Below are 27,295 nucleotides of genomic sequence, written 5' to 3'. Positions count from 1 at the left end.
GAGGAGGCAGGGAGCTGATAGTCTGTGTTTGCTGAATGAGTCCAGTAGACAGAGGTGGCTTGCAGAAGGAATCAGTGAATGGGTGGGATTCTGTGGTTAGCAGAGCTCACGGCACACCATCAAGCCACATTTTCTCACCGTGCAGTCCTTGGACCACCAGCACCAGAATCACTTGGGAGCTTTTTGAAAATGCTGACTCAAGGGCGCCTGGGTGGCTCAGTCGGTTAAGCGTCTGCCTTCGACTCAGGTCATGATCTCAGGGTCCTGGGATCGAGCCCCGCGTCGGGCTCCCCGCTCAGCGGGGAGTCTGCTTCTCCCTCTACCCTCCCCCCTGCTCATGATCTCTCTCTCACACTCTCTCAAATAAATAAATAAAATCTTAAAAAAAAGATGACTGAAACCCCACACTGATTGGGGTATGTCAGCGTGATACGGGAGCCAACAGAAAGAGCTCCCAGAGGCCAAAGTCGAAATAACTTGACAACAAAACAAATGAAGTGATACTGGCTTATAACCCAAAGTATAAAATAAATGTCCATGAGTCTATACTGATATAAACAAGTGGTTGAATAAACAATGGGGGAGGAGATACAAATCTCCTGTGCAGAAGAATTCCAAATAATTTATATACATACCACATCCTCAAACAGGTGGAACATAACTCTCTGCCCAAGTGTGGACTTCCTTCCAGAGAGGACGGTATGAAAGGGGTAGTGGGTAATTTTCCAGTGGAGAAACCTGACTAACCGACCTCTACCAGGTGATCAGGGTCAACGGGAGGCTGATGAGTCAGGCTTATAGTATGTATACTTGATACTGTATGATGAAAATGGCATTTTACCTTTGTGGGTATTTTCCCCAACTATCTATAACCTCAGCCTTATCACTAGAAGAACATTAGGCAAGTTCCAATAAAGGGATATCCTGCAGACTTCCTGACCAGTACTCCTCAAAACTGTCAAGGTCATGGAAAACAAGGAAAGTAAAAAAACCATCACAGCCAAGAAGAGCCTAAGGAGACATGACGGCTCAATGTAACGGGGCATCCTGGATGGGATCCTGGAACAGAAAAAGGACAGTAGGTAAAAACTAAGGCTATCTACATAAAGTACGGACTTTGGTTCATCAAAATGTATCAATATTGGTTACCTAATTGTGACAAATAGACCATAGTAAGATAGGATGTTAATAATAGGGGAAGGCGGATGTAGGGTTTATGGGAATCCTTTGTGCTATCTTCCCAATTTTCTTGTAAAGCCAAAGCTTTTCTAAAAAATGAAGACGACTAAAAATGCTGTTTTTTTTTTTTTTAATTCAAATTCCTGGGCCTCCCCTCAGAATCTCAGGGAATGAGCCTTGGGGCTCTGCATTGTAAACAAGCATCTCACTGGTTTCGTGCACACTGAAGTCTGAACAACAGTCTCTCCGTCTCTGCTTAGAGATAGAGAGATCCCTTGCTTACTGTGGTTTGGATCCATGCCACCATGTTGCACAACTCCAGGGTCACCCTCGATAGCATGTCCAATTCATAATGTTAGTGGCACACCATGCACCTTGGAGTGGACATCTTGTACCTGTCGCCTCTCTGCACCGTTATTTTGATCAGTCTACATGTGTTACTGTGAGCCAATGTTTAACAGTTGGGAAATTCTTTATTAAAGTCCAAAGCTCTTGGCTGCATTTCTGTTTCCCCCATTCCCTCACGGCATCCCAAGTAGAGCTTAGGAGTGGCTCAACTCCTTAGATAGGACACATGCTGGTCAGTTCGACATGATCTCTATCACTCCCTGTTCCGAACTCTTCAGGGGCTGTTATTAGCATGCCTGTATTGTCGACTTCCTCATGAAAACAAAACAAAACAAAACCCAAAAAACAGTTCTCCGTATCTGGGTCACCATCAAAAGAGGGAACATGAAAGATATATCGAGTGAGCCTATGTCTTTAAAAACTGGGAGAAAGCAATTTTGTGTCAGTGGGAGAATATTCCACGTGTAATTAACATGTGAGCTAAGTGTGTCTGTTGACTACTGGTGCCCAGCCTGCTTCCCTCCATGAGGGCCCCTGTGGACATCTGAGGCCTCATTTGGATCTCAGGCCGGCGAGAGATGCTACAGCGATAAACAGACCACAGGTGGGTCCTGGAGGAAGGAGGAGGAGGAGAATGGTCTCCTCACCCTCCGTTTGCTATTCGCACACCCTGGGAACACCACGGGGAGAGCAGCTGAGCTAAGCCAGAAAATGCATTCCTGGGGCCTTCGTCAAAAGGCATGATCACACTGTTCTGATTCTTCATTTCTAATTACTACTTGAGGAACGAACTGTCTCCTAAGAGTTCTGGCACAAATAGACAGGCTCGATTTTGAAAACTGTTTCAGCCTCCTTGCCAATGTTCAGAGTATAATTACAGAAATTATAATGATAATAATTGCAGGAACTTACTATGGGCAGGACCTGTTCTAAGAGATTTTTCTTTTTAATGTATTAAGTTATTTAATGCTCAGAAGCCCCCTAGAGGCACGTGTTATTATTACCATCATTGCCTCTCCACAGATGAGGAAAGGAGTTAAGGAGACTTGTCGGGGGTCTAACAGTTAGTTGAGAATGAGCTGGGATTTGAAGCCAGGCTCCAGGCTCTGGGCACTTCACCATCGCACACACCCTTCCGGCTCTCCCAAGAGTCTTATATGAAATATGGCAAGGTGCCATAAAAAACATAGAAAACATAATTACCTTTTTCTATTTTACATACATATTTGTGTTCACATTTCACGATGGTAACATACAATGTCTGGTAACGGTATACAGATCATTTCTTTTAAATAGAATTGTTGCTAAAACCCAATGTTTTCATATTTGGTATGATGGACTGTTAGCTGGAATTTCTATAAACTACCAGGAATAAAAAGTTGTTCTGTTCTTAATGAGCATGGAATAATTTTTTAAATGATAACCTTTTATCTCAAGAATTCAGGTGGATTATTTTCCTTATCGATCCAACTCTATGGTTTATCAGCCGATTGTGTTAGAAGCTCTTTTCCTTTCCTTTAGGAAGTCTGGAATAAGAGATTAGACCTTGTCAGTTATCATCACAAATATGTCATGATCATTGATATTTTATGCCTCTATCTTGTATGTAGAGTCTCATACACTAAACTCCATGGTGTAAGGATACATGGAAAACTGGAGAGAATTTAAAAAAAAATAATCAAAGGGTTGAAAAGTTACAGAAATATTTAGTCTGGAGAAGAGAAGCCTAAAGGTGTTTGAAAAACTCACTTCTGAGATGAATAACAAATCAGGAAGATATTGAACAGATGTTCTAATCATCTGGTGGCTGGTGGAGCAGGTTTGGTTGAGGATACTACACAGAGCAACTATAAGGGAATAAAAGAGTTATCAGCACCAGAGATCAGGATTATAACCCACAATGGGCATGTTTTCATTGGAAGAACATAGGAAACATAGGAGCACCAAGTTAGGGTCTCTTAAAGGACACTCAGCCAGACCGACATACGGTCCTAGGGACTACCCAAGGTTAGTGTCAAGATCCCACCACTTCTTTTTTTTTTTAAGATTTTATTTATTTATCTGACAGAGAGAGACACAACAAGAGAGGGAACACAAGCAGGGGGACTGGGAGAGGAAGAAGCAGGCTTCCTGCGGAGCAGGGAGCCTGATGTGGGGCTCGATCCCAGGACCCTGAGATCATGACCTGAGCTGAAGGCAGACGCTTAACGACTGAGCCACCCAGGCGCCCCAAGATCCCACCACTTCTACGAGCGTTCCTTCCTCCTCAGAGTCAGGCTCGCTTACACAGGGTCCATCTGAGTCCCAGTTGGTCTGGCGCATTTACACAGGGTAGAACCTCCTTGGCCTGCAGGTGAGGACAAACTACTATCTGCTGGTTCAGAAAACTCAGGTCGCTATTCTTTCGTATCTTTTTGGCCACTGGTGGGGCACTCATTGCTGAATAATCCCTTATAAATAAATATTCCAATCCTATAGTTATGTCCATAAGGTCGTAAATAATTGCCAAATCAGGGGCACCTGGGCGGCTCAGTTAAGCATTTGCCTTCGCCTCAGGTCATGATCCCAGGGTCCTGGGATCGAGTCCTACATTGGGCTCCCTGCTCAGTGGGGAGCCTGCTTCTCCCCCTCCCACTCCCCTGCTTGTGTGCTCTGTCAAATTAATAAATAAAATCTTTAAAAAAATAATAAGGGCGCCTGGGTGGCTCAGTTGGTTAAGCGACTGCCTTCGGCTCAGGTCATGATCCTGGAGTCCCGGGATCGAGTCCCACATCGGGCTCCCTGCTCAGCAGGGAGTCTGCTTCTCCCTCTGACCCTCCTCCCTCTCATGCTCTCTCTCTCTCATTCTCTCTCTCAAATAAATAAATAAAATCTTAAAAAAATAAAAATAAAAAAAATTTTTTAAATGCCAAATCAGAAGGATCACCTCACTTTAACCTTTGAACCAACCCCAGTTTCTATACATACATACTACCACTGAAATAACATAAAGGGGAATATTAAATCCCTTTGTTTATGCGGTTCTACCAGTAGATTTTCTGAGACTTTCCTAGGACATAATTTTTTTTTTTTAGGTTTATTGATTTATTTTTAGTCATCTCTACACCCAGTGTGGGGCTTGAACTCATGACTCCAAGATCAAGCATTGCATGCTCTTCCAACTGAGCCAGCCAGGTGCCCCAGAACATAATTTATCTTGCAATGGTTTTGGAAATCCTTTGTCCGCACTACCCACTCATTGGGGCATGAGGTAGACGCTGGATATCTGGACAATCTGAAGCCCATCCAATTGTCAGAATGGAGGGGGGAAGCAGCAAGTATGGCTTGATTGTCTTTCCCTCATTCATCTCATTCAATTGAATATATATGTTGAAGGCCTACTGTGTGCCAATCACCATGCTAAGCCTTGGGGAAACAAAGATGAAAGACAGGCCCCACTTGCAATTGCATGGAAGACACAGGCAATTAGACAATGACCTCCAAGTCGAGTGTACCTGCTTTTATAAAGGAATGCAATGCGCTAGGTGCAAAAGGAGCCCAAGGGCGTGGAATTCAGCCGCCATCACAGAGCAGCGGACCAGAACCTCTCACATTCCTTACCTAACGTCAGAATTGGCCCTAGTGACTGGACCACAGATTCATCTGCAGAGGGAGTACAAGGTGAGTCAGGACTATGAAAGAGATTGGTACAGGGGAAGGCGGGAGGTTGGAGCCAGGTGAGTGAGCATGTGACAGTCTCTCCTCGATGCTGGACGGACCAAAACCCACAGCCTTAACAAAGCAATTTGACATTTGGTGGACATGATGGGTGGGAAGATTTTACCAGTGCGATTTTTGGTTCCTGATCTTATCATCTTGTACATGACATGGGAGATCAAAGAAATTGTCACCTTTGGGACAATGGGGTTGCTATAAAGAGCACCATAAACCGAGTCCCTATGGTTGCTGGGCAGAAGTAAATCTTAACATAGCTTTTACCTAGTTAGAAATTAAGGAAGTGCAAAGGGAAACAGGTGAATAGCAGATGGAAGAGGGAATTTTAAAATATGAATTAAAGAGAAAAGCTGAGTGTCGCCTAGGACTGCCATAAAAAGTACACAAAGTGGGGGGCTTAAAACAACAGAACTTTAGTGCCTCACAGTCCCAGAGGCTGTCAGTCCCAAATCCAGGGGTCAGCAGGGCCATGCTCCCACGGAAACCTGAAGGGCAGGACTGTTCCTTGCCTTTTCCAGCTGCTGGTGTTTGCTGGCCATCCTTGGTGTTCCTTGGCTGGCGGTAGCAGCCATTGCGATTTCCGCTTCTGTTGTCACAGGGTGATGTCCCTGGCTAAGAGTCTCTTCTCATAAGGAGAGCCAGTCATGTGGGATTAGGTCCTACCCTATTCCATAATGACCTCATCATAACCAGTTACATCTGCAATGACCCTATTTGCAATGAAGGCCACATTCTGAGGCACTGGGGGTAGGATTTCAATATACTTTTTTGGTTACACAATTCAGCTAATAACACTGAGAAAGATAAAAGAGAGCCCTGGGCTTCATTCTCCATAAAAAATAGAAAAGCTAAAATCAGGGGCGCCTGGGTGGCTCAGTCAGTTGAGTGTCTGCCTTTGGCTTGGGTCATGATCCCAGGGTCCTGGGATCGAGCCACATGTCAGGCTCCCTGCTCAGCAGGGGAGTCTGCTTCTCCCTCTTTCTGCTCATGCTCTCTCTCTGTCCCTCTAAAATGAATAAATAAAACCTTAAAAAAAAAGAAAAGCTAAAATCAATAAGCAAAATTAAGTGACAGAATAGTCGATCCGTTTTCAGTACTTTGTATTTCTAGCTTATTTTCTGAAATTTTGAAATATTTTCATGTGTTCTTTTTTCACTAGCTGCTGTGGTCGTGACATTCTTCCTGTGTATGCACTTTTCAATTGCATTTCTATGGATTTACAATAATAAATGTTACCAACAATGGTAATAAGAATAATAAAAAATTTCCGACACAGTATTTTTGTGATTATCTCACCTTGGAAAAAAGGAGAAATAAAAGATCAAATGGATGCATTTTGTTTTAGAACATTACGTTGAATACATGAGTTTGAATCAGTTTGAATCAATCAGCATAAACTGGCCATGAAGATGCACAAGCAAGCAAGACGAAACATTTAAGCTGATAATGACTTTCACATCTTTGAGTAGGTCTTACAAGTGAGCAAGTGAGAGATAGGGTCCCACTTTGTTGACACAACCCTGGGGGAAGTAGATCTGTGGGTGTTGGCCTTGCTCTGATGGACAGGAGACATCTGGGCAGTTTGGGAAGAAGACATAGCCTGGTCAGGGGATGGGATTATGATGTTTGGCCTATCTTTCCTGTTTTGATGATGTCCTGAAATCCAGCTTGCACTTGGGCAAGGATCTAGGGCAGCTACATCAAGAGAAGTCGCTTATGTAGTACCAATCAGTAGCCATATAAATTAAAAGAAGGAAAACATTGGCGCTACAAAAATGTCCTGTCCTGGGATCTGAGGTAATAGGATAAAGGGAATTGGCAATTTGGTCTCACTTCCTTTTCCTCACTTTTAGCAGATGTTGCTGGTGTCCCAACCATATCCTCTCTGTCCATCCTGGAGGTCACTAGAGTTTCGGTGGACCCCTCTCCTACAAGCACCTGTGTCTCTCTGCCTAAGGGCTCTCTCTGGATGCAGGAGTGTGCTCGGTCCACACATGAAGCAGGCTGAAAGTGCAGGGTGGTTTATAACCCCCAGGAGCAACACTCATCTAATGAGGGAGGGCTGCTGGGCAAATAGCCCAGCTTTCTTGTCTGTTGGTGAGACATTTTTGAGGTGTGTTCTGCTCAGTCTCTTAAAGGGTTTTCAGTAGGATTTAATTCCCGACACCCACAGCTGTGACCTGCTCATTATTGACTGCCTTCTTCCCTAGCTCCTCATCGTGCTTCCTGGGATCACCTCTTAAATACCGAGGTGGGATTTGCACCTAAATTCTTATCTCGAGGTGGGCTTTGGGGGGAACAGAAGCTAATAGCATTATATCCATTATCCTCTTTCATGGAGAATATTCACTATTGAATGGGCCTGGAAACGAGGGGTGTGATATTAACAGCACTGCAGTGGGAGGCTAGGAATCCATTTTACTTTTATCTCTGCAGTGTGACTATCAGCAAGATCCTGTCCACTTGATTAAAACCACTCTTGGGAAAGAAAAATGGGCAAAGAGCAGAATAATCCTATTTGGTACAATTATAAATATTCTCATGAATGGTTAGAGTTATGGAATATGTATGGCCATATTAAGAATAATAAAAGCTTCTTTGTCTCCTATTTATGTAATATACCTAAACACAAGGTATAAGAAAATGTCTTTTATGTAATGTAATCTGATGTATAATTTTAAAGATTATGAAGACTGCGTTATCTTTATTCACATCAGGCCACTGAAAACCCAATTACATTTTGTCATATGTATGCATGGTATAATGGTGTACATCTAGCATAATGGCTCTCAATCCTAAGTGACCCAACCCTTACTTCTGTAACAAATATTCTGCAATTCTGTCTTTAATACCCTTAATGAAACTCAAGAAAAATATGCTATACATCATTTTAATACTCAATATAACATCCTAATGTTGATGCAAAGAAACAAGGGGAAAATTTGCAATGAAATGATACATATTTTTATTATGTTTTGATTTTTATTTTGACCTGTTTGTGTTTGGGTGTGACTACCTTGGAGGCACAACACTTGCATCCATCTGTAAGTATGTTAGTTTGTACGGTATATAGAAGTAAGGAGGTTGGAAGTGATGCCATGCAGGATGCAGAGAAAAATGAGAGGGCAGAAGGATGATGCAGAGCAGAATAAAAACCAGTGCAGGACAAGTTAAGTGCCTGTCTGGTGCGAACAGATGGGACATGGTTGTATGGACATAGAAGTAACCTTAACTTAGCTCCTAGAAAGAGCAGATGGTCTGGGTGGAGAAGATGAGGAAGTGTGATTGTCTCACAAATGTGACAGGCTCTATATGAATGATTTAAAAATGCTTCCTTATGGGTAGTGGTGAAGCAACAGAAAACTAATCTCCTATTCTGAAATCCCACCACACGTTAGGGCATGCGCTCCATCTCTAGAACTTAGATCCAGGAGACCCAATCCTTTGATATGTGATGGGAAACAGAGATGAATCAGAAAAAGAAAAAGCTCTAGAGAAATAAGGTAATGGACTAGCGTGGATACTGGAGGAAGACCAGAAGAAAAAGGTAAACCAACCGTATCACTTCCCAACCCCCCCTCCCTGCACCATAATCTCCATACACAATTAGGAGTGTGAAACCCGTGAGCAGAATGGTATCAGCCCTATGCCCCAAGCCTTAACCCTCGTGGAGGCTTACTTCCTAATTGCAGCTTTTTTTTTTTTTTTTTTTTTTAAGATTTTAATTATTTGAGAGAGAGAGCATGAGCAGGGGAGGATCAAAGGGCAGAGGGAGAAGCAGGCTCCCCACTGAGCAAGGAGCCCAATGCAGGGCTCCATCCCAGGGCCCTGGGATCATGACCTGATGCCTCGCTTAACCGACTGGGCCCTCCAGGTGCCCCCTATCCCCCATTGCAGCTCTTAGCTTGCAGTCTTGCCCTGCCACCACAGCCTCTGCTCCTTCACAGGGTGGGCTGCCAGTGCTGGGAAACTGCATGGCCCGTAGGTAGCCCTCTGGGACTGCCTCCCGAGGGAGGCTACCCTTCCTTTCCCTGTCTCACTTCCCATTCTCCCACTGGTCTTTCCTAGAGCAGCTTCAAGACAACTTGAAACTTTGTGTCAAAGTCTGCCTTTGGTGAGACCTAAGCTAAAAGAGATGGTGATCATCTGAAATATTTTTTTAATTAATTGATGAGGTTCTAATTCTATTAAAAGAAATCTCAAATGTTCTGTTAAATTTTGTTGCTTCGGCAGGAATTGCTCCTCTGCACCTAAATGTGCAGTTGGGAATACTCTAAAAAATAATGTTGAAGACGGACATCCCCCCAAATCACATTTTAGGTCAACTAACATTTCCTGCAAATTAGCTAATGTGTTGCATCATTTTCTTTTCTTTTTTTTTTTAAAGATTTTATTTATTTATTTGACAGAGAGAGACACAGCGAGAGAGGGAACACAAGCAGGGGGAGCGGGGGAGGGAGAAGCAGGCCTCCCGCCGAGCAGGGAGCCCGATGTGGGGCTCGATCCCAGGACGCTGGGATCATGACCTGAGCCGAAGGCAGACGCTTAACGACTGAGCCACCCAGGCGCCCCATGTTGCATCATTTTCAAGTGGACTAATCACCTAATTTGATAATATAAATCCACACTGATCTCTAGATCTAACCATTATATGTTTTTTTTTAAGATTTTATTTATTTAAGAACTAGAGAAAAAGCAACAAACGACGCCTAAGCCATGCATTAGAAGAGAAATAATTAAAATTAGAGCAGAAATCAATGAATTAGAAACCAGAAACACAGTAGATCAGATCAACGAAACTAGAAGTCGGTTCTTTGAAAGAATTAATAAGATTGATAAACCACTGGCCAGACTTATCCAAAAGAAGAGAGAAAGGACCCAAATTAATAAAATTATGAATGAAAGGGGAGAGATCACGACTAACACCAAGGAAATAGAAACAATTATTAGAAATTATCATCAACAACTATATGCCAATAAACTGAGCAATCTGGATGAAATGGAGGCCTTCCTGGAAACCTATAAGCTGCCAAGACTGAAACAGGAAGAAATTGACAACCTGAATAGGCCAATAACGAATAACGAGATTCAAGCAGTGATCAAAAACCTCCCAAAAAACAGGAGTCCAGGGCCTGATGGATTCCCTGGGGAATTCTACCAAACATTCAAAGAAGAAATAATACCTATTCTACTGAAGCTGTTTCAAAAAATAGAAACAGAAGGAAAACTTCCAAACTCATTCTATGAGGCCAGCATTACCTTAACCCCCAAACCAGGCAAAGACCCCAACAAAAAGGAGAATTTCAGACCGATATCCCTGATGAATATGGATTCCAAAATCCTCAACAAAATCCTAGGTAATAGGATCCAACAATACATTAAAAGGATCATCCACCACGACCAAGTGGGATTTATCCCCGGGATGCAAGGGTGGTTCAACATTCGCAAATCAATCAGTGTGATAGAACACATTAATGAGAGGAGGGAGAAGAACCATATGGGCCTCTCAATTGATGCAGAAAAAGCATTTGACAAAATACAACATCTTTTCCTGATTAAAACTCTCCAGAGTATAGGGATAGAGGGAACATTCCTCAAGCTCATAAAATCCATCTGTGAAAAACCCACAGCGAATATCATCCTCAATGGGGAAAAGCTGAGAGCTTTTCCCTTAAGATCAGGAACACGTCAAGGGTGCCCACTCTCACCACTGTTGTTCAACATAGTACTAGAAGTCCTAGCAACAGCAATGAGACAACAAAAAGAAGTAAAAGGTATTCAAATTGACAAAGAAGAAGTCAAACTCTCTCTTTTCGCAGACGACATGATACTTTATGTGGAAAACCCAAAAGACTCCACCCCCAAATTACTAGAACTCATCCAGCAATTCAGTAATGTGGCAGGATACAAAATCAATGCACAGAAATCAGTTGCTTTCTTATATACTAACAACACAACTGTAGAAAGAGAAATTAAAGAAACGATTCCATTTACAATAGCACCAAAAACCATAAGATACCTCGGAATAAACCTAACCAAAGAGGTAAAGGATCTATACTCTAGGAACTACAAAACACTCATGAAAGAAATTGAAGAAGACATAAAAAGATGGAAAAATACTCCATGCTCATGGATCGGAAGAATAAACATTGTTAAAATGTCTATGCTACCCAGAGCAATCTATACCTTCAATGCCATCCCGATCAAAATTCCAATGACATTTTTCAAAGTGCTGGAACAAACAATCCTAAAATTTGTATGGAATCAGAAAAGACCCCGAATCGCCAAGGAGATGTTGAAAAAGAAAAACAAAGCTGGGGGCATCACGTTGCCCGATTTCAAGCTATATTACAAATCAGTGATCACCAAGACAGCATGGTACTGGCACAAAAACAGACATACAGACCAATGGAACAGAATAGAGAACCCAGATATGGACCCTCAACTCTATGGTCAAATAATCTTTGACAAAGCAGGAAAAAACATGCAATGGAAAAAAGACAGTCTCTTCAATAAATCGTGCTGGGAAAATTGGACAGCCACATGCAGAAGAATGAAACTCGACCATTCTCTAACACCACTCACAAAGATAAACTCAAAGTGGATGAAAGACCTCAATGTGAGACAGGAATCCATCAAAATCCTAGAGGAGAACATAGGCAGTAACCTCTTTGACATCGGCCACAGCAACTTCTTTCAAGATACATCTCCAAAAGCTAATGTAACAAAAGCAAAAATGAATTTTTGGGACTTCATCAAGATAAAAAGCTTCTGCACAGCAAAGGAAACAGTCAACAAAACAAAGAGGCAACACACAGAATGGGAGAAGATATTTGCAAATGACACTACAGATAAAGGGCTGGTATCCAAAATCTATAAAGAACTTCTCAAACTCAACACCCAAAAAACAAATAATCAAGTCAAAAAGTGGGCAGAAGAGATGAACAGACACTTCTCTGAAGAAGACATACAAATGGCTAACAGACACATGAAAAAATGTTCATCATCATTAGCCATCAGGGAAATCCAAATCAAAACCACACTGAGATACCAACTTACACCAGTTAGAATGGCCAAAATGGACAGGGAAAGAAACAACAAATGTTGGAGAGGTTGTGGAGAAAGGGGAACCCTCTTACACTGTTGGTGGGAATGCAAGTTGGTACAGCCACTTTGGAAAACAGTGCGGAGGTTCCTCAAAAAATTAAAAATAGAGCTACCCTATGACCCAGCAATTGCACCACTGGGTATTTACCCCAAAGACACAGATGTAGTGAGAAGAAGGGCCATATGCACCCCAATGTTCATAGCAGCAATGTCCGCAATAGCCAAACTGTGGAAAGAGCCGAGATGCTCTTCAACAGATGAATGGATAAAGAAGATGTGGTCCATATATACAATGGAATATTAGCCATCAGAAAAGATGAATACCCAACTTTTACATCAACATGGATGGGACTGGAGGAGATTGTGCTAAGCGAAGTAAGTCAAGTAGAGAAAGTCAATTATCATATGGTTTCACTTATTTGTGGAACATAAGGAATAACATGGAGGACATTAGGAGAAGGAAGGGAAAAATGGGGGGGGGGGAATTGGAGGGAGAGATGAACCATGAGAGACTATGGACCTGAGAAACAAACAGGGTTCTAGAGGGGAGGGGGGAGGGGGGTTTGGTTAGCCCGGTGATGGGTATTAAGGAGGGCACGTACTGCATGGAGCACTGGGTGTTATACGAAAACAATGGATCGTGGATCACTACATCAAAAACTAATGATGTATTGTATGGTGACTAACATAATATAATAAAATTAAAAACTACACACACACACGAAAAAGTGGGTTTTTGAAAAAAAAAAAAAGATTTTATTTATTTATTTGACAGAGAGAAACACAGCGAGAGAGGGAACACAAGCAAGGTGAGTGGGAGAGGGAGAAGCAGGCTTCCTGCGGAGCAGGGAGCCTGATGCGGGGCTCGATCCCAGGACCCTGGGGTCATGACCTGAGCCGAAGGCAGACGCTTAAGGACTGAGCCACCCAGGCGCCCCCATTATATGTTTTTAAGTAGCATGAAAATTAGCAATACAATCCCACACCAGTATTTTAGACCTAACCTCTTATCTGCTACAGATACGGGAACTGTGAAAATTCTGGGCAAGAAAGCATCTCTTAAAATGACATAAATTTGTTGAAAAATTTCGTGATAATTCCTTCCTCTTTAGTAATCTTAATCTTATTTACTTGCAGTTTAAAGACTTCATTTAACATTTCTGGCACGTATGATATATATGTCAAATCACTTTTTAACATTTTGATATTAGTAATTTTTCATTGAAACAAAAGTTGCATGTTAGTATCAAAGAACAAATAAAGTATTTTAAAACAATTTTCTTTGGAATACTATCTTATTTCATATGTAGCATAAGGCAGTCAAACTCCTTTTCAGTCTCGGTGAAGATTACAAAGTAATCTTATATTTAAGGTATTAATTTGAATTCTATCAATAGCACTGATAGGATTCATTGATTTGTGGGTCTTTCACTAAGATTTTTGGTGACTGAGGTTGTCAATGAAAAATTCAATGACTCACTAACAAGGCTGTTGCTACTTTCCAGTTGTTTATCAACCCAGATTACTCACTGACCATCTGTTGCAAAAGGACACTGGAAAAGGACAAAATTTCCTGTGAAATAATTTTTAAGAATTTCACATTTTCACAACTCCAAGTATCCATTGTCTATACATATGGAAGTACATTTCCTGCTCAATGTTTTTACTCCCACGAATCCTGGGATTTGTGGTCAGCAAAGTTTCATTATTATGTAGGTTACTTGCGTTCATTTGCAACAGATATTCTTCTGTTTGTAGATCACTTCATGGCCTATTTTTCAGCTCTTTGGATTTCTCGTAGATCCTTCTACATACAATATTATTGCTCAACAGAATAGAAGAAATCTTTAAAATTTCTTACTCTCATAATTAGTAACCTTTTATATGACTGGTAAAATTAATTTTCTTCCCATATTGTTTGGATTACCACAGATTGCTATAATTTATGTCATTCTATAAGAAATGGTACCTATATCTTTCAGATTAGGTTTTAAAAGAAACATTTCAGGGACGGTCATATGAATTTCAAACTGTCCTTAAATCTCTGAAGTTTCTACCTTTACCAACTCTGTGTTTTTATATAATATTCGCTTAATCTTGGTGGATTCATCTAAATGAATTAGAAAAAAACTATGTTGTGCATATGGACACTTTCAAATATTCAATGGAGTATTCTCACACCTTTTCTTAATATTTTGCATTATATGTAGTATTTTTATAATAAGGGCTAGGTTTGTACATCTTTTTGAAAGATACAGAATCACTAAGAGTGCATCAGCCACCCATGTAAATTGGTACTGGTGACTTCAGTGCAACAAGCAGAGTTGTTGAATTGGTGAACAACTCTTGATTAAGTTCCAAATAACAACTGAAACAGTAACTAGTTGCGTTCCTGCAAAATTCAGCATGAATTAAAACTCTACCAAGCACATGTTTACATGTGAAATGGAATTGGTTCTAGATTCAGATAAATACAAATAGACTTTTACCTACATAAGAAGCATGAGGTTGGAGAGTAAAACATTCAGGTTAGGAAAGAGAATGATTCTTTTTTTTGGGGGGGGGGGTAAAAGGATTGTGTTTGACATTTACTGGACCCCATGCAGGATCCTCCAATTCACTGTGACAACCCAAAATACACTTAACGGATTTCCAAAAGGCTCCCTGCTCGGTAGACAGCTGTTACGAATATTATTGAATCAGTAAAAAGACATAACTAATTCTTTAAAAAGCCTCCAGACCTATTTTCTCATAAGTATTAGTTTCATAGCTTTATATGTTGAAAATGCTTTTGATGCAGTATAAAGGCTACTTCATCCAAGGATTGACCATCAACCCTAGTCATTATCTACTGATTCCTCCAAAAGGTTGCTGACTACAATCCCTGGGGATTTGGAAAGGGGGTCCTCAGCCAGAATATGGAAATAGGATGTGATTTACAAGCTTAAGGCACAGTAGCTGTCCTATGATCAGAACTTGGTACTTTGGAAGTCTGTGGTTCTTAATTTGGTTGTTGTTGGCCCCTTCTACTGTTGGTAAACTTTAGGAAAAATTCTTTCTAGCTCTGCTCTAGGAAAGGAACATTGTGCTAAAGGCAAGCTGAAATCTACAGGAAAAGCACATGTCAGGGATGCTTGATCAGCAACCTTCCCCTAGGACTCCCCTGGAGATTTGCTTTCTAATGCTAAATCCTTAGAGATGCTGTTTTATTTCATGAAAGGAAGACAATGCCTTCACACCAAGAGTCGCAAAATGGGTAGGATACAACATTTGGTAAGATACATTCCCTGCCTGCTAGGGGCTTACTCTTTCAAACTTACCACTCTTACCCCAATGTAGAAAGCAGATTCAGCAAGACATGGCAAGGCAAATGATGATGCCTAGTAATTGACAGAATTAGTTCTCCATAATACAATCTAGAGAAGAGACAAGGTGGAATACAGGCAAGGACTTTAGAAATGATATACACTGAGCATCCAGCTGTATTAGTACCATTGGAATAATAAATTTGATATGGTGGTGATAAAAAGAAGAAATGATATACACTGAGCAAGCTGGGATTGTATGATAATTGTTGGCTAAATCACACCAGTGTAGGAGTTCTCAACCTCACACTATTGACATTTTGGGCAGGAGAATTTTTTTTTTTTTTTTTTAAGTAGGCTCCACGCCTAGCGTGGAGCCCAATGCAGGGCTTGAACTCATAATCCTGAGATGAAAACCTGAGCTGAAATCAAGAGTCAGATGCTTAACCCACTGAGCCATCCAGGCGCACAGGAGAGTTCTTCATTGTGGCAGGCGGCCCTGTGTATTGTAGGGTGTTTAGCAGCATCCCATCTGCCCATTAGATGCCAGTAGTGGACCCCTCTCACAACTGTAACACCAAAAATGTCTCCAAATATTGGCAGGTGTCCTCTGGAGGCCAAAAACTGCCCCCTGTTGAGAATCACTGCACTACTTCTTCTCAGACTTGTGCATACAAATCACCTGAGGGTCTTGTTAAACGCAGCTTTAATAGGTCTGGGGGTAGGGCCTGGCATTGTCTAGTCCAAACAAGATCCCAGGTGAAGCTGATGCTGCCCATCCAAGGACAATACTTGCTTCTTAGAAGACAAACCTACAGCTTTCTACCAGTTAACATGTCCAGGTTCTGAGTGCAGAGTAGATGTACACTCAAGGTATAGATCACTGAAAATACTCTCAAGCAAGGTCTGCATACTGTATTAAGTTACTGTGCATTTAGTTAACAATGTTGCAGAATTGAACATAAATAAGTGAAGGGTTTTTTGTCTGTTTTTCCAAACTTCAGAATGCTTTATCTCCTATCTCAGCAGTTCTCAAACCTTTTATCTTGGGATTTCTTCAGAACTCTCAAAGATAATCGAGAACTACAAAAGCTTTTGCTAACATGGGTTATATCTATTAGATATATTAGAAATTAAGAGACAGAAAAATTTAAAAACTGTTCGGAATTCGTTTAAAAATAACAATAACATACCCATTGCACATTAATATATTTTTGTGAAAAATTGCTGCACATTCTCAAGCAAACAATTATGGGGAAAAATAGCATTATTGCACATTTTTGCAAATGTCTAAGATCTGGCTTTACAGAAGACAGCGGGATCCTCATATCTGCTTCTGCTTTCAGTTTGTTGTGATATGTTGTTTCATTTGAAATACATGAAGAAAATCTGGCCTCACACAGCTTTGTAGGTGGAAAAGGAAGCAATTTAAGTCATTTCAGATAATATGGACATTTTGGTCACTACAGCATAACTTAACAAGTGGTAGTTTATTAAAGATTAGTTGCAATGAGAAATCTGAAACCCTATCAATGAGCTTTTTGTACTGTTACACTAAAATGTATTGGTTTATCTTGCAGTCTGAATTGATCTTACCCACGCATGATTTTGTAACAGGATGCATTGATCAACCGGCAACTCCACTGTATACTCCTGAGTGAATAAGAGTAAAAAAAAAAAAAAAGAAAAAGAAAAAAAGGTCTTAATTATGAAAATAGTTGTGGCCTGTCTGGATTCCCTAAATTGGGGTGGGGTGGCCACACCTACTTTGAGAACCAGTCACCTATGTTGGCTACCGGTTTTGTTGCCTACCAACAGCTTCTGCGAAACAAAGAAAAGCCTAAGGAAAATAAGTCATGTATGCTTTTGTCTTCTAGCAATAAATCAGTGATAAAATTTTGGGTCACTGGCACCTCTTCTTAAAGGCAGGAACTGTGTTTTATTGTTCCACAAATTCCAGATTTAGCTCAGCGCCTGGCCCTTACAAGCACTCAAAAAGTATCTTCTTTTTAAAGAATGCCATACCGTTGAGTAGCCTGTCCTTTTCATTTAGCCTTGTAGTTGGTCAATTTCCCCATAATACGTATTCTTTAATAACTACATAATATAAAATTAAAGTTTTCAGGCTCAAGCTCATTCAAAAAAACATGACTTTGCCTTAGTAAAGATTAATTTCATTTTGCAAGAGATAAAAAATGAAATGGCTAGGTCTGGAAGGCCGCTAAGGCAGAAGTTTGGGGAGCAAGGTCGCTCAGCCTTAGACTCGCCACGTCTGGGATCTGACCACCTGCCAGCGCGGTGTGGAAGGGTGGGACCCGGTAACCACGGCACACGGCGCTTGAGGGGATTCCGCGCGGGATCGACGTAGGAGAGGGGGGCAGCTGGACAGCGCAGCTCTCCGCGACTGAGCGGACTCTTGCACTTGCTGGACCCCGGAACTCCAGAGAGTTACTGTCAACATCCTCGGGGGAGCGAGCCTCGGGGGCTGGGGCGGGGGGGGGGGGGGGTATCTGCCCAGAGAGACTGAGCATGCGTGGACCGCGCCGGGCGTCCCGTCCGGGGAGAGGTTAGAGGTCGCGAGGAATACCTTCGCCACGCCGGCCCTCCGGAGGAATCCGCTGCCACGCGGCTCCTCAGGTGCTGCTTCCAGGAGTTACACGCCCGCTCCTCCCACGAACTCCCACTGCTTTTCTAAAGGGGACCCGCGGCAGTCGGGAAAACCCGGACAGACGGATCCCTCCGACTGCGGACCGACTTCCCTTCCCAGGCAGGAAGGGAGGGGGCGGGCGGAGCGGCGCGTCCCAAGGTCCGCGCATGCGCCGCTCGCAGACAGCCCCTGGAGTGGACTCCAGTTGCCGGGTTCGCTGCCACGCCGGGAGTGCGCCTGCGCGGTCGCCGGGTCCCTCCACCTCCACTTCCCCTCCCCCTGTCCCCCCTTGGGGGCTCCGGGTCCGGCGGGACCATGTTCAGCAGCACCGGCTCCAGTGGGCTTTGTGAGTACCGGCTGCCGCCATCCTGGCTGTTCCCTACGCGCCACCCTGGGCACCTCCTTGAGAAGCCTGGGGGCAGCGGGGACCCTCGGGGTTGCAGGAGGTTTGGGGGCCGACCCTCCATCCCCGCGCCCGAACCTTAGGGGTTCCTTCCCGTGAGGGGCAGCAGGCACCGCCCGCACCTCAGCCTGAAGGGGCCAGTGGGGACTGAGTCTCGCCGTCAGCCCCGGCCCCCACCTATGAACCCCAGGTGCGATGCTCAGGTGTTCCAGGGGCTGCTGCAGGTGGGCTGGACAGTTAGGGTCGGGCTGGGTGTCCTGGTGTTCTCCGGACTCGACCCCTTGCGCTGAGCGGCGCGTGTGCCAGGCTGAAGAAGAGGCTGTCCTGGTGGAGCAGATGCTGGAAGCCTGCCCCCTTCCCAGTCACCTTGCTCCATTTAGGCTACAGAGGGACCGAACTGGCTCTCCCCCAGATGCAAATTTCCAACCGCTGTCTCAGGAGCTAACCCCTCAGGTTTACTTAGATTTCTTTCTTCCTCGGTCTCCCTTAAGAGTTTTTAGACAAATAAAAACTGATTAAAGTACATTAAAGTGGAAGGAAGTTAAGTCATTTGGCAGCAAAGTGCGGACATTGCTGCTGGATGTTGCTGTGATCTTTCACTTGAACATCAGTGGTGGTCAGCAGAGGGCAAAGAAGTATATATAGCCTTTTAAACCATTTTATTTTTTTCCCTGAAATTGTTTAGTTGACTCTTGGTAAGGTGGCTTGTGTGTTAAGTAAACAGCACTGAGATTAAATACTGGTACAGCAACATGAACTGTTTGAACAAATGTAATTTGCAATTGCTTGTCTCTGTTAGGACTTCATATCTCGCTTCATGACCGGGTATGGAAGCAGTTGACATTTGCAAATACTAGAGATCTGTTGTTACTGTTAGAAATCTTTTCTGAGAGTACAGGTCTTAGGCTGAAAATATCAGCGCCACAGGCATCATTTAAAATTTTCCTCACTCTCAGGTTTTGGAGTGGGTTGAATATTTATGATTTCCCTTGTTTCATAATTAATTCGACTTATGGTACTCGTCGGCCTCAGAGTGGTTACAACTACGGCTAGTTAATCTTCCCCAAACTACCCGTTGGATAAAGGACTGTTAATACTGCTGGTCAAGAAGGTGGTGTGATTTTCTTGGGATCACACAGTGAGCCCTCCACTGGTGGATATAAAATTAATGGTAGAATCTTCAATTTTAGTTATTTCAACCTTCAGAGCTATTCTTACTTGCTGACAAAATACACGAAAAAATAAAAAAGGTTACTATACTGGGTTACTGGTTACTGTAGTAGTCATTGTGTTGGCAAAGTTTATTCAGCTTTGATACATGGTGACACTGGGGAAGGTCATACTTGATTACCTAAGGCACAGGGTTGATGAGTACCGAATCCTAGGAACGAAACTCCTGCCCGGGGAGAGGCATAGGCCAAGGCTTCTCCTCAGTTGTCTTGCCCTGTTTCTAAAATAAGTGTATCCTCAGGGTAAGACTTGATGGGATGGCCATTCCTCAGAAGGCCATGTCTTATGTGCTCATTTAACAAACATTTTGAGCATCTGTTGTGGGCTAGAAACTGTGCTAGTTGCTGGGATGACAATGTTGAACAAGTCTTGGTCCCTTGTGTTCGCAGTACTTTAGTGGACGTCGGGCAGTTTTTCCAGGACTGGTCTTTGGCAAGACTGGGTGTGAGCAGTCATCTGCTTTAACATTTTTCCTTGCAAGGTTATCCACTGAGAGGGAAGTGATTTTGTTTAGCAAGTTGTGTAGCTCTTTGGTAAGTCAAAGTTCTGATCTTGAGTAAATATCCTGAGGAAGAATAATCTGCCTACCCATGACCCCATGGATGATGAGCTAATACTCTTTTCAAGGGAAAAAGTCCCTGCCATTTCCTACCACCTGCAAATGTCCCTCGTTATGTGACTGGTAGATAATGGTGTTTTAGTGTTACATTTGCCTTCCTCTCAGTTATTTATTCAACAAGTGTCTATGGGGTACCCATGTGAGCCACACACTGTTTGTGTACAGAGGATGAAGAGGTAAACTGCGTAAAGGAGACCAACATCCAGTAAGTTAACAAACAGTGTGATTTCCCATAGTGATAAGTGTCACGAAGACAATACGAGTATAATGGCATGGAGATTGAGGTTATGGTGGATGCCTGCTTCAGCAAGTGTGGTCAGGGAAGATATATGGAAACGTGACATTTGAGCTGAGACCCAAATGGTGTGAAGGAGCCACCCACGTCAGAATTTGTTGAAAAATGTGCATTTTGCAGAAAGGGAACAGCAAGCACAAAGACTGAAACAGGCACAGCAGGGCATTTTCAAAGTACTAAAGAAAGCTGGGGCTGCCAGGGCGTTAAATCAAGGGTAGGGCATTTGTGACTATGTCTTTGAAACTGTATTGCTGTCTATCTAGTCATGTAATTATGACTCGATAAAAGTGCATAGGAAACATGTTCCAGACTCATTTTAGATTGCTTATAGACCAGTGCATCACTTAATTATGTGTTAATTAATAGATGTATCACTTATTATACTTAATAATAAGTTTTCCCATTACTTAGTCACTTAACAGTATATTCACGGTGCAACAATAGACTTAACCAACGTTAATTGCATGTCTAATGTATTCCAGGCTTAGTTCCCACCCTCAAGGAGTTCATTGTCTAGTGGGGAAGTATTTTAAAAAAGAAATGAAACAACTTGTCTACTTGGTGCTGTGGGTTTATTGATGGGGGTGGGCTGGTGAAGGGAGAGGCACAGTTGTTAATGTAGGTGATATTTGAGCTGATTTTTGAGGGATAAGTAAGAGTTTGTCAGGCATGCGAGTGGGGAGAGGGCCTCAAAGAGGGACAGAGCCTGGGCAGGCCTGACAAAGAGGCAGGAGGTAGTGAATTAGAGGATTGTTGGTTATGGCTGGACTGAGCAGTTTAAGAGGTGTGTGCTGAAATCATCCGCCTGAAGAGGGAGAAGAGGAGCTAGGGAAGAAGGTGGAGGAATGGTTCCCTCCTCTTCAGGAACACAGATAGGAATGAATGATAGACAAAGTCCGGAGAAGCGGAAGGAGGTGATGATCTAGAGCACTACTTGGGAATGCTTCACGTTGCTGGGGGAAGGAAGATGGGAGGTTATTGTTGGTGATGGGAGCAGTGTTTTCCAAATGCTGCCTGAGTCCTGGCTGCAAAAAAAAAAAAAAAAAAAAAAAATCAACCATGGAGCTTTCTGAATGTCCATATTCCTGGATCCCATCCCCAGAGAGACAGATTGAGAAGGGCTGATGTGGGCATCAGAAACCTGAATTTTTAAAGCATCCCCAGGAGATTCTAAGGGGCAGAGAGATTTAGATCAAAACAAACAGCCAGCAGAGTGGAGCAGAGTGAATAGAGAACAACAGGAGATGCTGAAGGCTCCAGTTTAGGTAGTAGCAGTGAGAATGAACAGGATAGAGAAGAAGGATTCTGAAGATGTGTGAGTAGGTACGTTGTGTCAATAAAACTTGTTGGATTTGGGGGATAAAGAGGAGTTGAAGGTGGCTCTAGGTAGATAGATGGTGTTACCATTCACTAAGGTAGGGGATGTGGAAAAGGGGGAGCTCGTTTTGTGGAAAGATGAGTTCAGCAGTGGCCGCATTTAATGTGGAGGGGTCTGTAGTGTACAGAGATATCCGGGGGGACATATGGAGAGAGGGAGCTGGACTGGATGTGGGTAGTTAGGTGGGAGCTCTGCCATGGATACGAGTGAGGACACCCGAAGCAGTGAGTAGAGTTAGGAGGCTAGGACAGAGGCTCAGGCAATTCTAGTAGCTGAGGGATGGTAGGGAAGGGGGAGAGAGCAGAGTAGGCAGAGATGGGTGTTTCCTTGGGAGAAACCTGTCTTATTCCCCCAGTTCAATTTGATTTGCCCTCTTTTGTTGTAAATAAACTCTTGAGCTCTTCACTCTCTCTCACCACAGTGACTCTGATCGCCATACTCTTCATTCCTCTTGTCTCCAGTTTACAGCCCATTTTTGGCGTCTTCCATATCAAGTCTGGAACCCACAGTTAATTACTGGAGTTGCATTCTCATCGAGACGCTCAGAGACCTGGTACACCTGTCCCGTTAGTCATCTGAAAAAACCCAATCTCGTGTTCATGTGCGATGCCTAATCTGAGTCCTTGGATGCAGTCGTCTCCCTGTGCTCTTCCCCCTTCATCCCTATCCTCGAGACTAGTCCCGGTCTCGGCCCATCTCACTGCTAATGCACCCCCACGATAAGGTCTGTCACTGTTTATAGCCACACTTTAGCAGTTGTCAATGACTTCCCATTGTAGGTGATACTTGAGCTGAGTTTTGAGGGATGAGTAAGAGTTGGTCAGGCATACAAACTTTGTTCCTTTCTCTTTTCCCCAAGCTAAAAGAAAAGCATTCTTCTAGCTGAAGCCCACCCTCCATCTCTTCTTAACTCATTCTCTATTGCCTTTTCTAACACCACTTCTTCATTCTCTCCTTTCAGAAGATGAGCCTGGCACATGGTTAAATCTGGTGCTTTCTCCTGTTAATGCTGTAGTGGGCTTTTCAGAGACTCCCAGAGTACTTCAGATCCCTTACCTGTGGAAAGGGGAGAATATTATCTATTTTGTTGAGTTGTTGTGAAGATTAAGGGTTAGGGTGTGTAAAGCTCCTAGACTAGGGTTAGGTATTTTTAACTGGATCCTTCTTCTGAGTGTGTTCTCAAAAATACAAAAGCATAGCCCGTCTGTTGACCCTGTCCTATACTTTCCCAGCTGCTGACTCTTTTTCCTAGCCTCAGTCCTTGAAAGAGGATCTTCACTTTATTTTCTCTCCCACCTCCCTGCACTCTTTAGCCCTCTGCAGTTCATCAGCTCTTCTTTGATGGTTGCCTACTGGTGCAGCTCTGTACTCCAGCCACCGCAGCCTGAATCTACCCCACCATGCCACGAAACCACGAAAACTACTCTGGACCAGGTGACCAGGGACTTCCACACCAGCAAATCTACCGGATGCTTCTCAGTCCTTGTCTTAGTGGAATGTTCTCTTGCATTGGCCTTGATGAACATTTCCTTCTAAAATTCTTTACTCCTTGACTTTTATGTTTAAATTCCATGCTCACCGGGTTCTCTTCATAGCCCCTGACCACATCTACGTGGTTTCTCTCATATCCTTAGAGTTTTACTGGATTTGGCGATAGTGGGTTATGGTTACAGTAAGGAGAGCAGTTTCAGTGGCGCATTAAGGCTAAAACCTGCTTTGTGGAGGTAAGGAGTGAACCAGAGGTAGACAGTACAAATAATGAGAGTGGACCATAGGGACACGCAGTGGGAAGGGAATCTGGGGAAGACATAGCTGAGTTAGACCCTTTGAAGACTCAGGTGCTTGGGTGTTTTGCTAACTAAAATTCACACAGCACTGAGATGGAAACCGGTGCAAATTTATTAGCGTGGGAAATAAAGTTTTGAGCTGAACTGGAACCAGTGAAACTGGTTTTGATTCAAAACCAGTTAGGGAGCCTGGAGTCAGATGTAGTTCGGGAAGTTAGATGCATCCAAGGGCCAGTGCATGGTGTCAGACATTCATCTCACTTTAGAGGTGGGCGAGCCGTAAGGACTGGTGGGGTCATTCACAGTCTGCATACTCTGTCCCCTGCAGGATGTTGAAATGGACACCTCAAAATTTACCACGACAGCTGTTTTTGTGCTCTTAGGAAGCACCAAGCTGTGTTGTTACTGACATATTCTTTGTTTAGTTATGTATTCAGTGTGTTAAATACAAAACCTGTAGGAGATGATCAGATATTTTTGTCTCTCACCATCTCTTTAAAATGTACTCAGCTTGGAAAGCTTTTTGCCTTTGTGAAAAGGAATCAGACTTAGGTCTTTTTATTCACTCTTCAAGTTATTGATTCAACAGCTATTTAATGAGCACTCTGGTGAGCCAGCCCCTCTTCTAAGTGCTTGGAATTCAGTAGTAAATAAAAAATGAAAGGTACATTCAAGTGGTGATAATCTTAGGGAATAGAAGTCACAAAATATAGGCTCAATTTAAAATTAAAAATATGCATTTAGGGGCACCTGGTTGGTTCAGTTGGTAGAGCATGCGACTCTTGATCTCAGGGTCGTGAGTTCAAGCCCCATGTTGGACATGGAGCCTACTTTATTTATTTATTTATTTTTTTAAAGATTTTATTTATTTATTTGAGAGAGAGAGAATGAGAGACAGAGAGCATGAGAGGGAGGAGGGTCAGAGGGAGAAGCAGACTCCCCGCTGAGCAGGGAGCCCGATGCGGGACTCGATCCCGGGACTCCAGGATCATGACCTGAGCCGAAGGCAGTCGCCCAACCAACTGAGCCACCCAGGCGCCCTGGAGCCTACTTTAAAAAAAAAAAAATCAAAATATGCAGTTGAGTATTTGAATCAACACTTCAGTCTTCATTTAAAGGTAAGACTTTTTCTTCCTCTTTCTCCCAGTGAAGACTTGGACTTGACAACCACTTGCTGTGAGAGAAAGGGGTGTGATTGGCTTCTGCTCTTTTTGTGTTCCCTCTGTCTCTCAGATTTTCTGTTTCTGACCTTATTAGGTTAGATGAGGTGGAGTGGGAGGAGGAAGGGTGAGGAACTAGGATAGTTCTTATGTGGCTCTCAGCCTGGTACATGGTTAAAGCTGCCTCTCCTTGGGGCTCTTTAGGTTCGTGTGAGACTCCCTTGCCTGCTACTCTCCTGACTTGGGGGGATTCATCTTTACTTTGGTGGGCTTTATGGGTGACCCTTCATTCCTTGGAACTTAGCTCCACCTACAATTTCCTCCTTCTGGAGTCCTTTTGGCTTGCTTAAGGGCACCATCGGACTGAGCCAGAGATGACCCCACTGCTGGCTCTTACCTGTGGCCCACCTCTGCTCTGCTGGGATTGCTGATTCTTTGCCTTGGTTGTGTGTTTTGAGCCCTGGCATCAACATGGCTTCTCCTTCTTACACTCTTTAGGTTTCCCAAGGTGGAAACCCACTGTACCCCCACCACAGGAGTCACATATTTGGCTCACTGAATTAGGCCCGTTGAGCCCCTGACTCAGCTTAATGTGAGGGTGTGGTTGTACTCACAGCACTTGGATGCCCACTCCACAAACTTTTTCCTAATTTTCTAGGTTCAGTAGAGAACTCTTGCTGTTCCACTCACTCTTCTTATATTCATAATCGAGCTGAGAGGAGGCTAAGAGTTATGGGACTGAAACTAGATTGTCTTTGTAAATTCTGCATTTTGGTGTAGAACCTCCTTTTGGTATGCAGCAGCCCTTGTATTTGGTACCTTAGTGGGAACTCTAATTTTATTACCTTGTTTTAGCTGGGTTTCTATTTTGGGGGCCAAGATTTATTTGACTGGCCTCTTTAAAGGTGACTTTAGGATTTATATATTTCTGCTCTAATTTCATTCTCTGTTGCAGTAAAGGATTAACTCATCAGGCCTGGGTTGCCCTGCACAGTTGCCTTTAATGCCCGACTCGGGGATAAGCTATTTCCTACGTATTTTCCTACATTTTCTTAAGTTTTAGAGGAGTATATCCTTGAAATTCTCAAGGAATACACTATTTACTAGTATTGTAGTATTAGTTTCAGAGTAGAATTCAGTCATTCATCATTTATATATGACAACCAGTGCTCATCCCAACAAGTGCCCTCCTTAATGCCCATCGCCCCTTTAGCCCATCCTCCCTCCTACCACCCCTCCAGCAACCCTCACTTTGTCCTCTGTATTTGAGTCTCTTACGGTTTGCTTCCCTTTGTTTTTATCTTATTTTATTTTTCCTTCCCTTCCCTGTGTTCATCTGTTCTGTTTCTTAAATTCCACATATGAGTGAAATCATATTTGTCTCTTTCTCTGACTTACTTGACTTAGCATAATACCCTCTAGTTCCATCCACGTTGTTGCAAATGGCAAAATTTCATTCTTTTTGATGGCTGAGTAATATTTCATCGTAGGTATACACCACATCTTCTTTATCCATTCATCAGTCAATGGACATTTGGGCTCTTTCCATAATTTGGCTATTGCTGATAGTGCTGCTATAAACACTGGGGTGCATGTGCCCCTTCGAATCAGCATTTTTGTACCCTTTGGATAAACACCTAGTAGTGCAGTTGCTGGGTCATAGGGTAGTTCTTTTTTTAACTTTATAAGGAACCTCTGTACTGTTTCCTAGGGAGAAAGCTTTTAAAAATAGTGTTTCTTTTTCAGTCTAAAAGTAATTAATTGCATTATAGAAAGTTGGAAAGATAGAAAAAAAACACTGTTAGTATTTCAGTTAATTTTCTTCATCTTTTTTCCCCCAACACATTTATGTTCTTGTTTTAAATGAACTGATTTTATTATGATAAAATGAATAGAATTCATTAAAGAAAATTCCAAAATTTGGAAAAGTAGTGGAAAGAAATAAAAATAACATTTATTGATCTCTTGGTGTTTATATTCATATTTTTTCTAGTGCAAAAATGAAAATCCAAATAATTAAAAATAAATTTATCACACTCAAATACTGTTTTGTAACTTACCTTTATTTCACACAAAAGACTTTTAAAAAGCATTCACATTGACTATGTGTGTATCCTGCTTTT

At 42.7% G+C, this 27,295-nt stretch overlaps 1 protein-coding gene and 1 long non-coding RNA gene across 4 annotated transcripts in view; one reads left to right on the top strand and one right to left on the bottom strand.

Moving 5' to 3' along the window:
- Positions 1–18,436, bottom strand: part of LOC116631513 — a 49,362-nt gene extending 30,926 nt beyond the window's left edge. For 2 of the 3 annotated variants that reach the window (XR_004299201.1, XR_004299202.1), the window contains exons 1-2: positions 18,241–18,436; positions 17,250–17,306 (exon numbers count right to left, since the gene is read on the bottom strand). This is a non-coding gene — a long non-coding RNA (uncharacterized LOC116631513). The remainder of the gene's footprint in view (positions 1–17,249; positions 17,307–18,240) is intronic. The other variant, XR_004299200.1, reaches the window with a different exon arrangement.
- A 63-nt stretch (positions 18,437–18,499) lies between these two features.
- The window catches only part of UBAC2 (UBA domain containing 2), a 177,079-nt gene continuing 168,283 nt past the window's right edge, over positions 18,500–27,295 (top strand). Inside the window, exon 1 of the mRNA XM_032402695.1 lies at positions 18,500–18,646. Within this exon, the coding sequence (XP_032258586.1) occupies positions 18,616–18,646 (31 nt within the window). The 5' untranslated portion in view covers positions 18,500–18,615. The remainder of the gene's footprint in view (positions 18,647–27,295) is intronic.

Source organism: Phoca vitulina, unplaced genomic scaffold (genome assembly GCF_004348235.1).
Source record: "Phoca vitulina isolate PV1807 unplaced genomic scaffold, GSC_HSeal_1.0 scaffold5, whole genome shotgun sequence".
NCBI lineage: Eukaryota > Metazoa > Chordata > Mammalia > Carnivora > Phocidae > Phoca > Phoca vitulina.
This window is presented reverse-complemented; position numbering and strand designations above follow the sequence as displayed.